This window comes from Mirounga angustirostris, unplaced genomic scaffold, assembly GCF_029215605.1.
Source record: "Mirounga angustirostris isolate CCGP_5_RB_7025 unplaced genomic scaffold, mMirAng1.0.hap1 SCAF_14, whole genome shotgun sequence".
NCBI lineage: Eukaryota > Metazoa > Chordata > Mammalia > Carnivora > Phocidae > Mirounga > Mirounga angustirostris.
In genome coordinates this window covers 44,786,068-44,798,571 of record NW_026991722.1, presented here as the reverse complement: position 1 = coordinate 44,798,571, position 12,504 = coordinate 44,786,068, and the positions used below count along the sequence as shown (strand labels likewise).

Genomic DNA, 12,504 nt, shown 5'->3' with positions numbered 1-12,504 from the left:
GTCGAGATAAAAAGCTTCTGCACTGTGAAGGAAACAATCAACAAAACTAAAAGGCAACTGATGGCATGGGAGAAGATATTGTAAATGACCTATCAGATAAAGGGCTAGTATCCAGAATCTATAAAAAACTCATCAAAATCAACATTCAAACAATAAATAATCCAGTTAAGAAATGGGCAGAAGACTAAACAGATATTTCTCCAAAGAAGACATACAGATGGCCAGCAGATACATGAAAAAATGCTCAACATCACTCATCATTAGGGAAATACAAATCAAAACCACAATAAGATACCACCTCACACCTGTCAAAATGGTTAAAATTAACTGAGAAAACAACAGATGTTGGCGAGGATGCAGAGAAAAGGGGAACCCTTTTGCACTGTTGGTTGGAATGCAAACTGGTATAGCCACTCTGGAAAACAGTATGGAGGTTTCTCAAAATTGCAGTTGCACTACTAGTTATTTATCCAAAGGATACAAAAATGCTGATTCCAAGGGGCAAACACACTCCAGTGTTTATAGCAGCGCTGTCAACAATAGCCACATTATGGAAAGAGCCCAAATTGTCCATTGACTGATGAATGGATAAAGGAGAGTGATTATATATGTATATATAAATTTTACTCAGCCATCAAAAACAAGTCTTTCCATTTGCAACAATGTGGATGGAACCAGAGTGTATTATGCTAAGTGAAATAAGTCAGTCAGAGAAAGACAAATATATGATTTCACTCATGTGGAATTTAAGAAACAAAACAGATGAACATAGGGGAAGGAAAGGAAAAATAAAGATAAAAACACAGAGGGAGGCAAACCGTAAGAGACTCTATAGTTAAGAGAACAAACAGGGTTGCTGGAGGGGAAGGGGTGGGGGGATGGACTAAATGGGTGATGAGCATTAAGGAGGGCACTTGTTGGGATAAGCACTGGGTGTTATATGTAAGTGATGAATCACTAAATTATACATCTGAAACCAATACTACACTGTATGTTAACTAATTAAATTTAGATTTAAAAAAAAGGTCATAGAATCTATACGTATTGACACAGCAAAGTATTCACAATATATATTAAAAATAGTAGGGGGCGCCTGGGTGGCTCAGATGGTTAAGCGTCTGCCTTCGGCTCAGGTCATGATCCCGGCGTCCTGGGATCGAGTCCCGCATCGGGCTCCTGGAGCCTGCTTCTCCCTCTGCCTCTCTCTCTCTCTCTGTCTCTCATGAATAAATGAATAAAATCTTTAAAAAATAAATAAATAAAAATTAAAATTAAAAAAATAAAAATAGTAGGTTACTGAATAATATGTATAATATTGTTTTGTTTATAACTTTTGGAATTATATGGTAGCTTTTATTCCCTCTGTTGGAATATTTTACAATGAGTACATATCAGAAAAAAATACATAGTTTCATCTTGAAAAAAATCACATTCTTTTGTCAATGTTGTTGCTATATTGTACTTCTAATGTTTAGAAAACAGCCCTTAGGAAAAAAAATCAAAGAATTTGAAAAAAATAATTCTTTCATGTGCCGTGTAGAATTCCAGTTTAAAGTAGAAATTTTACATTGTGTAAGTATTTTCAAGATTTTCAAGATAATGTTGTGGTATGAATTCAAAAGCACTAGAGGGGCACCTGGGTGGCTCAGTCAGTTAGGCATCTGCCTTTGGCTCAGGTCTTGATCTGAGGGTCCTGGGATCAAGCCCCTAGGCAGGCTCCCTGCTCAGCAGGAAGTCTGCTTCTCCCTCTCCCACTGCCCCTCCCCCCTGCTTGTGCTCTCTCTCTCTTTCGCTCTCTCTCTCTCAAATAAATAAATAAAATCTTTTAAAAAATAAAAGCACTAGATGGAGAACTTATTTCTTCTATAGATTGCTTATTTATAAACAAAGTGAAATTGCAATTTTTTTAAAGTTTTTATTTAAATTCCAGTTAGTTAACATACAGTGTATTATTAGTTTCGGGTATACAATATTGTGACAGGTTTTTCATTGTTGACTTCATTGTTGACTAACAATGACTTTCTAACAACACCCAGTGCTAATCACAAGTGCACTTCTTAATCCCCATCCCTATTTCACCCATCCCCCGACCTCTCTGCTAACCATCAGTTTGTTCCCTGTAGTTAAAAGTCTGTTTCTTGGATTGCCCCTCTTTTTTTCCCTTTGCTTGTTTGTTTTGTTCTTAAGTTCCACATATGATTGAAATCATATGACACTTGTCTTCTCTGACTGACTTAAATTATTTTACTTAGCATAATATTCTCTAGCTCCATCCATGTCATTACACATGGCAAGATTTCATTCTTTTTACGGCTGAGTAATATTCTATTGTGTATATATATATATATACCACATCTTCTTTATCCATTCATCAGTTGATGGAACTTGGGCTATTTCCATAATTTGGCTATTATAGATAATACTGCTATAAACATCAAGGTGCATGTATCCCTTTGAATTAGTATTCTTTGGGTAAATACCTAGTAGTGCGATTCCTGGATCATAGGGTAGTTGTATTTTTAACTTTTTGAGGAACCTCCATACCGTTTTCCAGAGTGGCTGTACCAGTTTGCATTCCCACCAACAGTGCAAAAGGGTTCCCCTTTCTCCACATCCTCGCCAACACCTACTCTTTCTTATGTTGTTGATTTTAGCCATTCTGACAGGTGTAAGATGATAGCTCATTGTAGTTTTTATTTGTATTTCCTTGATGATGAGTGATGTTGAGCATCTATTCATGTGTGTGTTGGCCATCTGTATGTCTTCTTTGGAAAAATGTCTATTCATGTCTTCTGCCCATTTTTTAGTTGCATTATTCATTTTTGGGGTGTTGAGTTTTATAAGTTCTTTATTTTGGATACTAACCTTTATCAGATAGGTCATTTGCAAATATCTTCCATTCTGTAGGAAGAATAAATATATTTAAAATGTCTATACTACCCAAAGCAATCCATACATTTAGTGCAATTCCTATCAAAATACCAACAGCATTTTTTACAGAGCTAGAACAAAGAATCCTAAAATTTGTATGAACCACAAAACACCCTGTATAACCAAAGAAACCTTGAAGAAGAAAAGCAGGCATCACAATTCTGGACTTCAAGTTATATTACAAAGCTGTAGTGATCAAAACAGTATGGTACCAGCACAAAAACGGACATACAGATCAGTCGAATGAAATAGAAAACCCAGAAATGAGCCCACAACTATATGGTCAATTAATCTTTGGCAAAGTAGGGAAGAATAACCAATGGGGAAAAGACTGCCTTCAAAAAAAAAAAGACATCAGTTTCTTCAACAAATGGTATTGGGAAAACTGGGCAGCAACGTGCAGAAGAATGAAATTAGACCACTTTCTTACACCATACACAAAAATAAATTCAAAATGGATTAAAGACCTAAATGTGAGATCTGAAACCATAAAAATCCTAGAGGAGAACACAGGCAGTAACTTCTTTGACATCGGCTGTAGTAACTTCTTTCTAGATATGTCTCCTTAGCCAAGGGAAACAAAAGCAAACCTAAACTGTTCGGACTTCATCAAAATAAAAAGCTTCTAGGGACACCTGGATGGCTCAGTCAGTTAAGCATCTGCCTTTGGCTCAGGTCATGATCCCAGGGTCCTGAGATCGAGTTTCACATCAGGCTCCTTGCTCAGCGGGGAGCCTTCTTCTCCCTCTATCTGCAGCTCCCCCTGCTTATGTGCTCTCTCTCTCCCTCTTTTTTTTTTTTTAAGATTTTATTTATTTATTTGAGAGAGAGAGAATGAGAGAGAGCGAGTACATGAGACGGGGGAGGGTCAGAGGGAGAAGCAGACTCCCTGCCGAGCAGGGAGCCCGATGCAGGACTCAATCCAGGGACTCCAGGATCATGACCTGAGCCGAAGGCAGTCGCTTAACCAACTGAGCCACCCAGGCGCCCTCTCTCTCCCTCTTTGACAAATAAATAAAATCTTTAAAAAAACAAAATAAAAAGCTTCTGCCAGCAAAGGAAACAACAAAACTAAATGGTAACCTATGGAATGTGAAATTGCAATTTTCAATGCTATCTGTAAATTGAACTTGTTCTTTTTTTCCTAGCTATTTAGTTTGATTAGTGTAATTGCTATTTCTTATGTTAAAAACAAACACAATCACACAAATGTATTACTTATATGGTTTGGCAAATTTATGACTTTTTTTCTTGAATCAGTTATGTCACTACTTTTTAAATATACTTTCATGTTTCTGTAGTTTGGGATCATATTTACATTGTAAAGGGGATATAACTTAGAAATCTCCTTTCTGATCACATTTTCTAATTGAGTATAGCTTTTAATCCATAGGATAGGTAAAGTTAATCTCTTTCCATTTCTTTCTCTCATGTAACATTTTTTAAATAACTTTTTTAAACTATTTTTTAAAGTAGACTCTACCCCCAACATGGGGCTCAAACTCACAACCCCAAGATCAAGAGTCACATGCTCTACCAACTGAGCCAGTCAGGTGCTTCTCATATTTTGCAGAGAGAATAGAATCAGTTTCTCCCTCTTTAACTATCTGATTAAAATTTGCCCCCGACCCATGAATGTTAGGGTGATTCTTAGGGGCATATTGTGACAGGTTTTTCATTGTTGACTACCATTATCTTCAGGGAATGACAATTCTTCCATTTGTAGAAACACAATTTGAAATGGTGTGGAAGTGGAAGATGAGTTTGTGAAAAGACTGATGGTTATGTGAGAAATGACTGTTACAGAGATTTTGTGAATGCATTTTCCTGGCAATGTGCTATTAAGAGAGCGGGGAAAGAAACAAAATGGCCATGTAAAGGTCGAATGCCAGAGAAGTCTTTAATAGAAATGTTTGCAACTGTTGTATTAAGTTTTGGGTCAGTTGTTTTTATAGAATCATTCTATTTCCTTATGGAAATGTTGAAAATTAATTACATGATGTTTTGGTATGGCAAAAGGAAGACTTTTCTTTTTCTGTTTTAACATTCTTGATTTTCAAACCCTTAATCTTGGACAAAAAGCTGAGAGAAATTACATGTCACAGTTACATTGAATGCAGTTTGAATTCAATGGATATGTGTTTGATAATGAGGTAATACTGTCTTCATAAGGAGAAATACAGCTTAATGATTTAGGTAATGAATAATAATATTCATAATATAAATAATATTGATTTTGGAACCAGGATAAACGATCAGCCTTTGATCAGTCTGCCTTTGATATCTTCCCCAAAAATAGTTTTAAAAAATATGACTACAGAGATTTTTAGAAAATGTTTAATAAAATCTCATAACCAGATCAACCACTGTGAGTTAAACCATTTTGATCTTTGGGAAAATAGTTTACTTAACTTAGTGTTTAACTATTACTCTTTAAAACCATTTCTTTCTTTTTTTAAGATTTTATTTATTTATTTGAGAGAGAGTGAGCACAGGGAGGGGGTTGGTCAGAGGGAGAAGCAGACTCCCCACTGAGCAGGGAGCCTGATGTGGGACTCGATCCTGGGACTCCAGGATCATGACCTGAGCTGAAGGCAGTCACTTAACCAACGGAGCCACCCAGGCGCCCCTAAAACCATTTCTTTAAAAAGTAAATAAGAATGCATCAGATTAAGTATTAAATGTTGGACAAGTGATATTCTGTTTTATAAATTATTTATAGTGGACAGATATTGAAAAAAACAAATGGACATTATAAGAAAGATTTCATGGTAGCTAAAAAAAAAAACCCTTTGGACAAGAAAAGAGTCATTCTTTTTTGTAATGTATTGCCTACTTTTATAGGACTGACTGCTGATGCTAGAGTAGTAATAAACAGATCCCGTGTGGAGTGCCAGAGTTATAAGCTCACAGTTGAGGACCCAGTCACTGTAGAATATATAACTCGCTTCATAGCAACCTTAAAGCAGGTAAGACACTATTCCAACAGATTTTGGAAGGTTTTCTTCTTTTGCCATCATTATGGTTCCTACCATGGGAATACTACAATAACTCCAGTCATTTAATCTGTTAAGTCTACTAAACTCCTTATTCCTTCTCACGCTTACTTCATACACTCTTACTCCAGTGGACTACATTGATTTGAGCATTAGAAATCTCAATTACTATCAGTTCTAGGAATTATATTAATATTTCAAAGGCACGGGTGTCTGGGTGGCTCAGTTGGTTAAGCAACTGCCTTCAGCTCAGGTCATGATCCTGGAGTCCTAGGATCGAGTCCCACATCGGGCTCCCTGCTCAGTGGGGAGTCTGCTTCTCCTTCTGACCCTCTCCCCTCTCATGTTCTCTCTCTCTCTCTCAAAATAAATAAATAAAATCTTTAAAATTTCAAAAGCAGTAAATCTCATATTTTAAGAGGATTTCTATACCTCTAGAGATACAGTAATGAAAACTTTTTTTTTTACACGTTTACTAAAGAAATACCCATGGTTCTTTCACCTACAAACCTAAACACAACTGATCAGGTTTGGATATGACATGTTTTGTTTTTTAAGATTGATTGATTGATTATTTTAGAGGGAGACAGAGAGTGCAATGGGGAGGGACAGAAGGAGAGGGAGAGAGAGAATCTTAACTAGGCTCCACGCTCAGCACAGCCCAACACAGGGCTCAATCTCATAACCCGGAGATCATGACCTGAGCTGAAATCAAGAGTCTGATGTTCCACCTACTGAGCCACCCGGGCACCTCTGGATATGATTTCTGAATTCATACATATATAGATGTTTGACATTAAGTATAGTCACTATGTATATAAGTATTTGTTCTCTATCATTTTATGTGTCCTTTATGTATGTCAGCATAATCCTTATGCATACTTACCATTCTTACTAACCATATAATACTGTTTCCAGTTGCTTACTGGTAATTATTTAGATTGTTTCCAGTTTCTTTCCCTTTCTCATTGTCTTTCTCGGTTTAGTACTTTAATAACATTACTCTGTCTGTCACAGCCTTTATTTTTCTTTTTTGAATTATATTGTTAAATTAATTTTCAGTATGAGATTACTAGATTAGAGATTGTAATTGGTTTTAAGACTCTTGTTATATGTAGCTAAATTACTTGCTAAAAAGATTGAACCAATTTTTATTGTGCAGCCAGCAATGCATAAATGTATCCCTGAAGGATCATCAGCCTTGGGTTTTCATTTTTCTTTTATTTCGCAAATAAGTATAACATAATACTATAATAGTTGTTTTAATTTGTATTTTATAATTAGTAGTGAGGCTGATTTTTCCCCCACATGTTGGTTTACTATTTTCATTTCTTCTAGTGTAAACTATCTTTCCCTTTGACAGGCACTCTGGTGATTAAGAATGTGCCTTCAGGAGCCAGAATTTGGGCGTTTTGAATCCTGGCTTTGTTACATCCTAGTTAGTGCCGTGAGCATACTATTTAGCCTGTTTTGTCTTAATTTTCTTATTTATAGAATAAACATTTCAATAATACCTACTTTGTTGAGTTGCATTATGGATTAAATGACTTAATACATTTAAAGTATTTAGAACACCTTCTGGCATGGATTTTGCCATTTGTCCATGTAGAGATTTTTTTTAATAAACTATATATTCTAGATATTAAAGTTTTAAATTACATACTTACAAAAAGATACCTTGGTGTTGTTTTGTTTTGTTTTCCATTTAATTTATGTTGCAAGTAAGTTCAACATTTTTATATTATTCTACTTTACTTTTTTATTTGCTTTGATTTTCTTAGTAGTTAAAAGGGTATCCACTGGGGTGCCTGCATGGTTTAGTCGGCTAAGCATCCAGCTCTTGATCTCAGCTCAGGTCTTGATCTCAAGGTCCTGAGTTCAAGCTTCCTGCTGAGCTCCACACTGTATCCACCAAAAAAGCAAGGTGTAGAACATTGGGTATACAAGGTTCCCAATTGTAGTTTTTAGTTTGTCTTCTAGAAGTATAAAGGCTCCGCATAGAACATTTAATATTGTAAACCGGTAACAGTGTGGTTGCTACTAGGAAGGGGTCTGGGGCTCTGCAACAAAAGAGATCCTTTAAAATGTACACCTTTTGTACTTTTAAATTATTTTAACCCTGTGTCTGTACTTTTTCATTAAAGAAAAAAAAACATGGTTGATTAAACAAATAAAAGGGTCTCTCCTCTGAGGTATGTTTAAAAAGCATCTACTTCATACCTCTGTGTGAACTAGGAATATTAGGAAATACAGAAGAATGAAGACATAAACCCTGTTTTTTTTTTAATTTAATTTAATTTTGTTATGTTATGTTAGTCACCAATACATCATTAGTTTTTTGATGTAGTGATCCACATTCTTTAAGAGTTTGTTTACATTTGTAGCCCAACTATTTGCATTCAAAATTGGAGGTGGCTAATAAAAATACATAATAATAAAATATAAAAATGAAAAAAGAGGCATGAGCTTGAGCTTTCTGTCAGGGCTGCCCTCTGCACAACTTCTAGGAGCACCAGTCTCAGAATTAGTGTGAATTCCACTTGTTGGAGCACAATCCGGGAAGTTCTTGGCACTAAAGTAAAAAGAAATACAATTGGTTTCCAGTGCCCTGCTGTCTGGGAAGAAAAAACATGCTTTTTCTTCCAGAGAGACAAAGGTTTCCTTGTTTGGTGATTGAAAGAAGTGTCTTAGTTGGGTTTTATGTGGAGATAACTCAGTATACAGTGAACAGAATGTACTTGATAATAATAGTATCAAGGAAGAATATTGATTATAAGAGTAACAATTGTAGTGTCTCTCAAAGTAAACCTCAAGAACTTGCTTCCAAAGTACAGCTCACTACAATCAGCTTTACTAGGGAGGAACCAAAATAGTGTACATATACAGTTCTCTGCTATAGTAACAAGATTATAATCCAATTATGTTACCAAAAGATATATAAAGCAACAAGAAAACAGTTAAGACCATATATAAGCAAACTTACTATTTTATTTTATTTTATTTTTAAAGATTTTATTCATTTATTTGAGAGAGAATGAGATAGAGAGAGCATGAGAGGGGGGAGGGCCAGCGGGAGAAGCAGACTCCCTGAGCCGAAGGCAGACGCTTAACCAACTGAGCCACCCAGGCGCCCTGTTTTATTTTAAACACTATACATTAATTTCATTAAAATTTTATCATGGATTGAAGTTCAGAAAAAGTCAGGAAGAGGATCTTAATAACATTTTAGCAGGAATGCTTTGCTATTAAAAAATTTTTTAAGATTGGGCCGCCTGGGTGGCTCAGTCGTTAAGCGTCTGCCTTCAGCTCAGGTCGTGATCCCAGGGTCCTGGGATCGAGCCCCGCATCGGGCTCCCTGCTCGGCGGGAAGCCTGCTTCTCCCTCTGCCACTCCCCCTGCTTGTGTTCCCTCTCTCGCTGTGTCTCTCTCTTCAAATAAATAAATAAAATCTTAAAAAAAAAATTTTTTTAAGATTATTTATTTGAGGGAGAGAGAGCACAGGCGGGCAGGGGGCAGAGGGAGAGGAAGAAGCAGACTCCTCACTGAGCAGGGAGCCCTACATGGGGGGCTCGATCCCAGGACCCCGAGATCATGACCTGAGCCGAAAGCAAACACTCAACTAACTGAGCCACCCAGGCGCCCCTCCTATTAAAATTTCTTAGTTGATAAATAATAGTACTATTCTTTGTATGGCCTCATACAGAAAGTAGTTATAAAAACATTTTATTTTTCAGAAATATACACAAAGCAATGGACGAAGGCCTTTTGGCATTTCTGCCTTAATTGTAGGTTTTGATGACGATGGTATCCCAAGATTATATCAGACTGATCCCTCTGGTACTTACCACGCTTGGAAGGTAAGTCTTGAATTTGTTAATATATTTTAGAAGTTGAATACATGTATTCACAGTAAATGTTTTATCACTTTCAGGGACATGACAAAAATTATGTTGCATTAAAGTATTGATGGTGGTACAACCTTTATGTAACCATTTAGCTAGTCAGTAACTATGATGACTTTTGATGGATAGAAAAACACTTTGTTTTTTTTAAGATTTTATTTATTTATTAGACAGAGAGAGAGAGAACACAAGCAGGGGGAGCAGCAGACAGAGGGAGAGGCAGGCTCCCTGAGGAGCAGAGAGCCCGATGCGGGACTCAATTCCAGGACGCTGGGTTCATGGCCTGAGCTGAAGGCAGATGCTTAACCGACTGAGCCACCCAGGCACCCCAACACTTGGGTTTATTAATCAAAGGGTCTTTTCCTTACTTTGAAAAGTTGTGACAAACCTAAGTATATATAAGTGGCCAAATAAGAGATATATCCAATTCCTATTCATCATTCATTCTTCCAAATAAGTACTGCATCATACAGATACTTGCTTTGAGTAGAAATAGTCTTTGCTTTTATTTTATTTATTTATTTTTTTAAGATTTTATTTATTTATTTGAGAGAGAGAATGAGAGACAGAGAGCACGAGAGGGAAGAGGGCAGAGGGAGAAGCAGACCCCCTGCTGAGCAGGGAGCCCGATGCGGGACTCCATCCCGGGACTCCAGAATCATGACCTGAGCCGAAGGCAGTCGCTTAACCAACTGAGCCACCCAGGCACCCTGCTTAGTCTTTTTTTTTAATTTATTTATTTGTTTGTTTGTTTGTTTGTTTGTTTATTATTTAAAAGATTTTATTTATTTATTTGACAGAGAAAGAGCACAAGTAGGCAGAGTGGCAGGCAGAGGGAGAGGGAGAATCAGGCTCTCTGCTGAGCAGGGAGCCCGATGCGGGACTCCATCCCGGGACTCCAGAATCATGACCTGAGCCAAAGGCAGTCGCTTAACCAACTGAGCCACCCAGGCGCCCTAGTCTTTGCTTTTAATATAGAATTAAATGAGCATTTAAACCCCATAGTGAAATAACGCATTCTCTATTCTAAGAGAGTTGGAGTACCCCAAACTATGACTCTCTATTTATATGGCAGTACATTACAATTGTCTCTACATAATTCCTGAAATATAGTTTGTTTTCTGGGTAAGTTGTTATTCTTCTTTCATTACCCCAATACTTTGTTTAATGGTACATTCAAATCTAATACAAAAGTCTAGGGTCTAGGGAAACTAGTAGCAATTTCCAGAAACAAATTTTTGTATATTTTAATATATAAAAATAGAAGTACATTATAGAATCTAAATAATTTTTACTTTATTAGAAGTGTAAAGGGGTGCCTGGGCGGCTCAATCTCTTAAGCCTCTGCCTTTGGCTCAGGTCATGATCCCAGAGTCCTGGGATAGAGCCCTGCATCGAGTTCCCTGCTCAGTGGAGAGCCTGCTTCTTCTTCTCCCTCTGCCCCTCCCCCTCACTCGTTTTCTCTCTCTCTCTCTCTCAAATGTATAAATAAAATCTTAAAAAAAAGTTTAAATACCTAGGGTTTAAATAATTTCATGAAGTGTTTATTTTACTGTTATTAAAAGCCAAATAAATTAATGGGAAATATCACCTTGGTCTTTATGCCTATTTTAACTAAAGGAATTGATTTGAGCTGACCACACTCATACTGTTTTATAAACCAATTAACCAGGCTGGTAAAACAGTGGATTATATTCTTGCCATCAAGACCTGGATACTCTGTTAGCTGTACATCTTCTTTTAAGCTAACTAGACAAACTAATTGGTAATCAGAAACTATGAATTTACCTACTGCAAGTACCAGACTTTTTTGTGCCAATTTAAGATATCTTTTACATGTCATAGATCTCTTATGCCTCCCAAATCTATACCTCACACAAAACAAGTTACTACCCTCAGTCTTTCTCTAAATATTTTAAAGTGTGCCATCTTCGGGGCGCCTGGGTGGCTCAGTCGTTGAGCATCTGCCTTCGGCTCAGGTCATGATCCCAGGGTCCTGGGATCGGACCCCGCATCGGGCTCCCTGCTCAGCGGGAAGCCTGCTTCTCCCTTTCCCACTCCTGGTGCTTCTGTTCCCTCTCTCGCTGTGTCTCTCTCTGTCAAATAAATAAATAAAATCTTTAAAAAAAAATAAAATAAAATAAAGTGTGCCAGCTTCTGTTTGTATTAATCATTACATCATTATACTTCATTTCAGTATCATAACATAGCAATTTCCAAGTTTACATAATTTTCCATTTTAATTTGGTCGCTCTCTAGGGTCATACAGAGAAGCATTTTTATTTTATTGTAAAGTCAACTAGTTAGGAAAATTATGGAATTTTTTTTTATTTTTTTAATTTTTATTTATTATTTATTTGCGAGAGAGAGAGCATAAGCAGGGGGAGCCACAGACAGAGAGGGAGAAGCAGACTCCTCGCTGAACAGGGAGCCCAACATGGGGCTCAAACCTAGGGTTCTGAGATCATGACCTGAGCTGAAGGCAGACACTTACCCGACTGAGTCCCCCAGCCACCCCAAAATTAGGGAATTTTGACATTGTTGGGAATTTGTTTATCATCTAGGTCTGAAACTATGCATTGCAGTGGTGTCTGAAGGCCATATATCATCATTTAACTGATTTCACATATTGTACTTTCTTGTAAGATTTTGGTTGAAATCAAATGCAGCTTTAA

At 36.9% G+C, this 12,504-nt stretch overlaps 1 protein-coding gene and 1 long non-coding RNA gene across 4 annotated transcripts in view; one reads left to right on the top strand and one right to left on the bottom strand.

The window, feature by feature from the left end:
- Nucleotides 1–12,504, top strand: part of PSMA8 (proteasome 20S subunit alpha 8) — a 44,050-nt gene that overhangs the window by 21,945 nt on the left and 9,601 nt on the right. For 2 of the 3 annotated variants that reach the window (XM_045886895.1, XM_045886893.1), the window contains exons 3-4: nt 5,776–5,900; nt 9,662–9,784. In XM_045886895.1, coding sequence (XP_045742851.1) covers nt 5,776–5,900; nt 9,662–9,784 — 248 coding nt within the window. Of the gene's footprint in view, nt 1–5,739; nt 5,901–9,661; nt 9,785–12,504 lie in introns of all 3 variants that reach the window. The other variant, XM_045886892.1, reaches the window with a different exon arrangement.
- The window catches only part of LOC123852684 (uncharacterized), a 39,844-nt gene continuing 35,556 nt past the window's right edge, over nt 8,217–12,504 (bottom strand). Inside the window, exon 3 of the long non-coding RNA XR_006792976.2 lies at nt 8,217–8,499. This is a non-coding gene — a long non-coding RNA (uncharacterized LOC123852684). The remainder of the gene's footprint in view (nt 8,500–12,504) is intronic.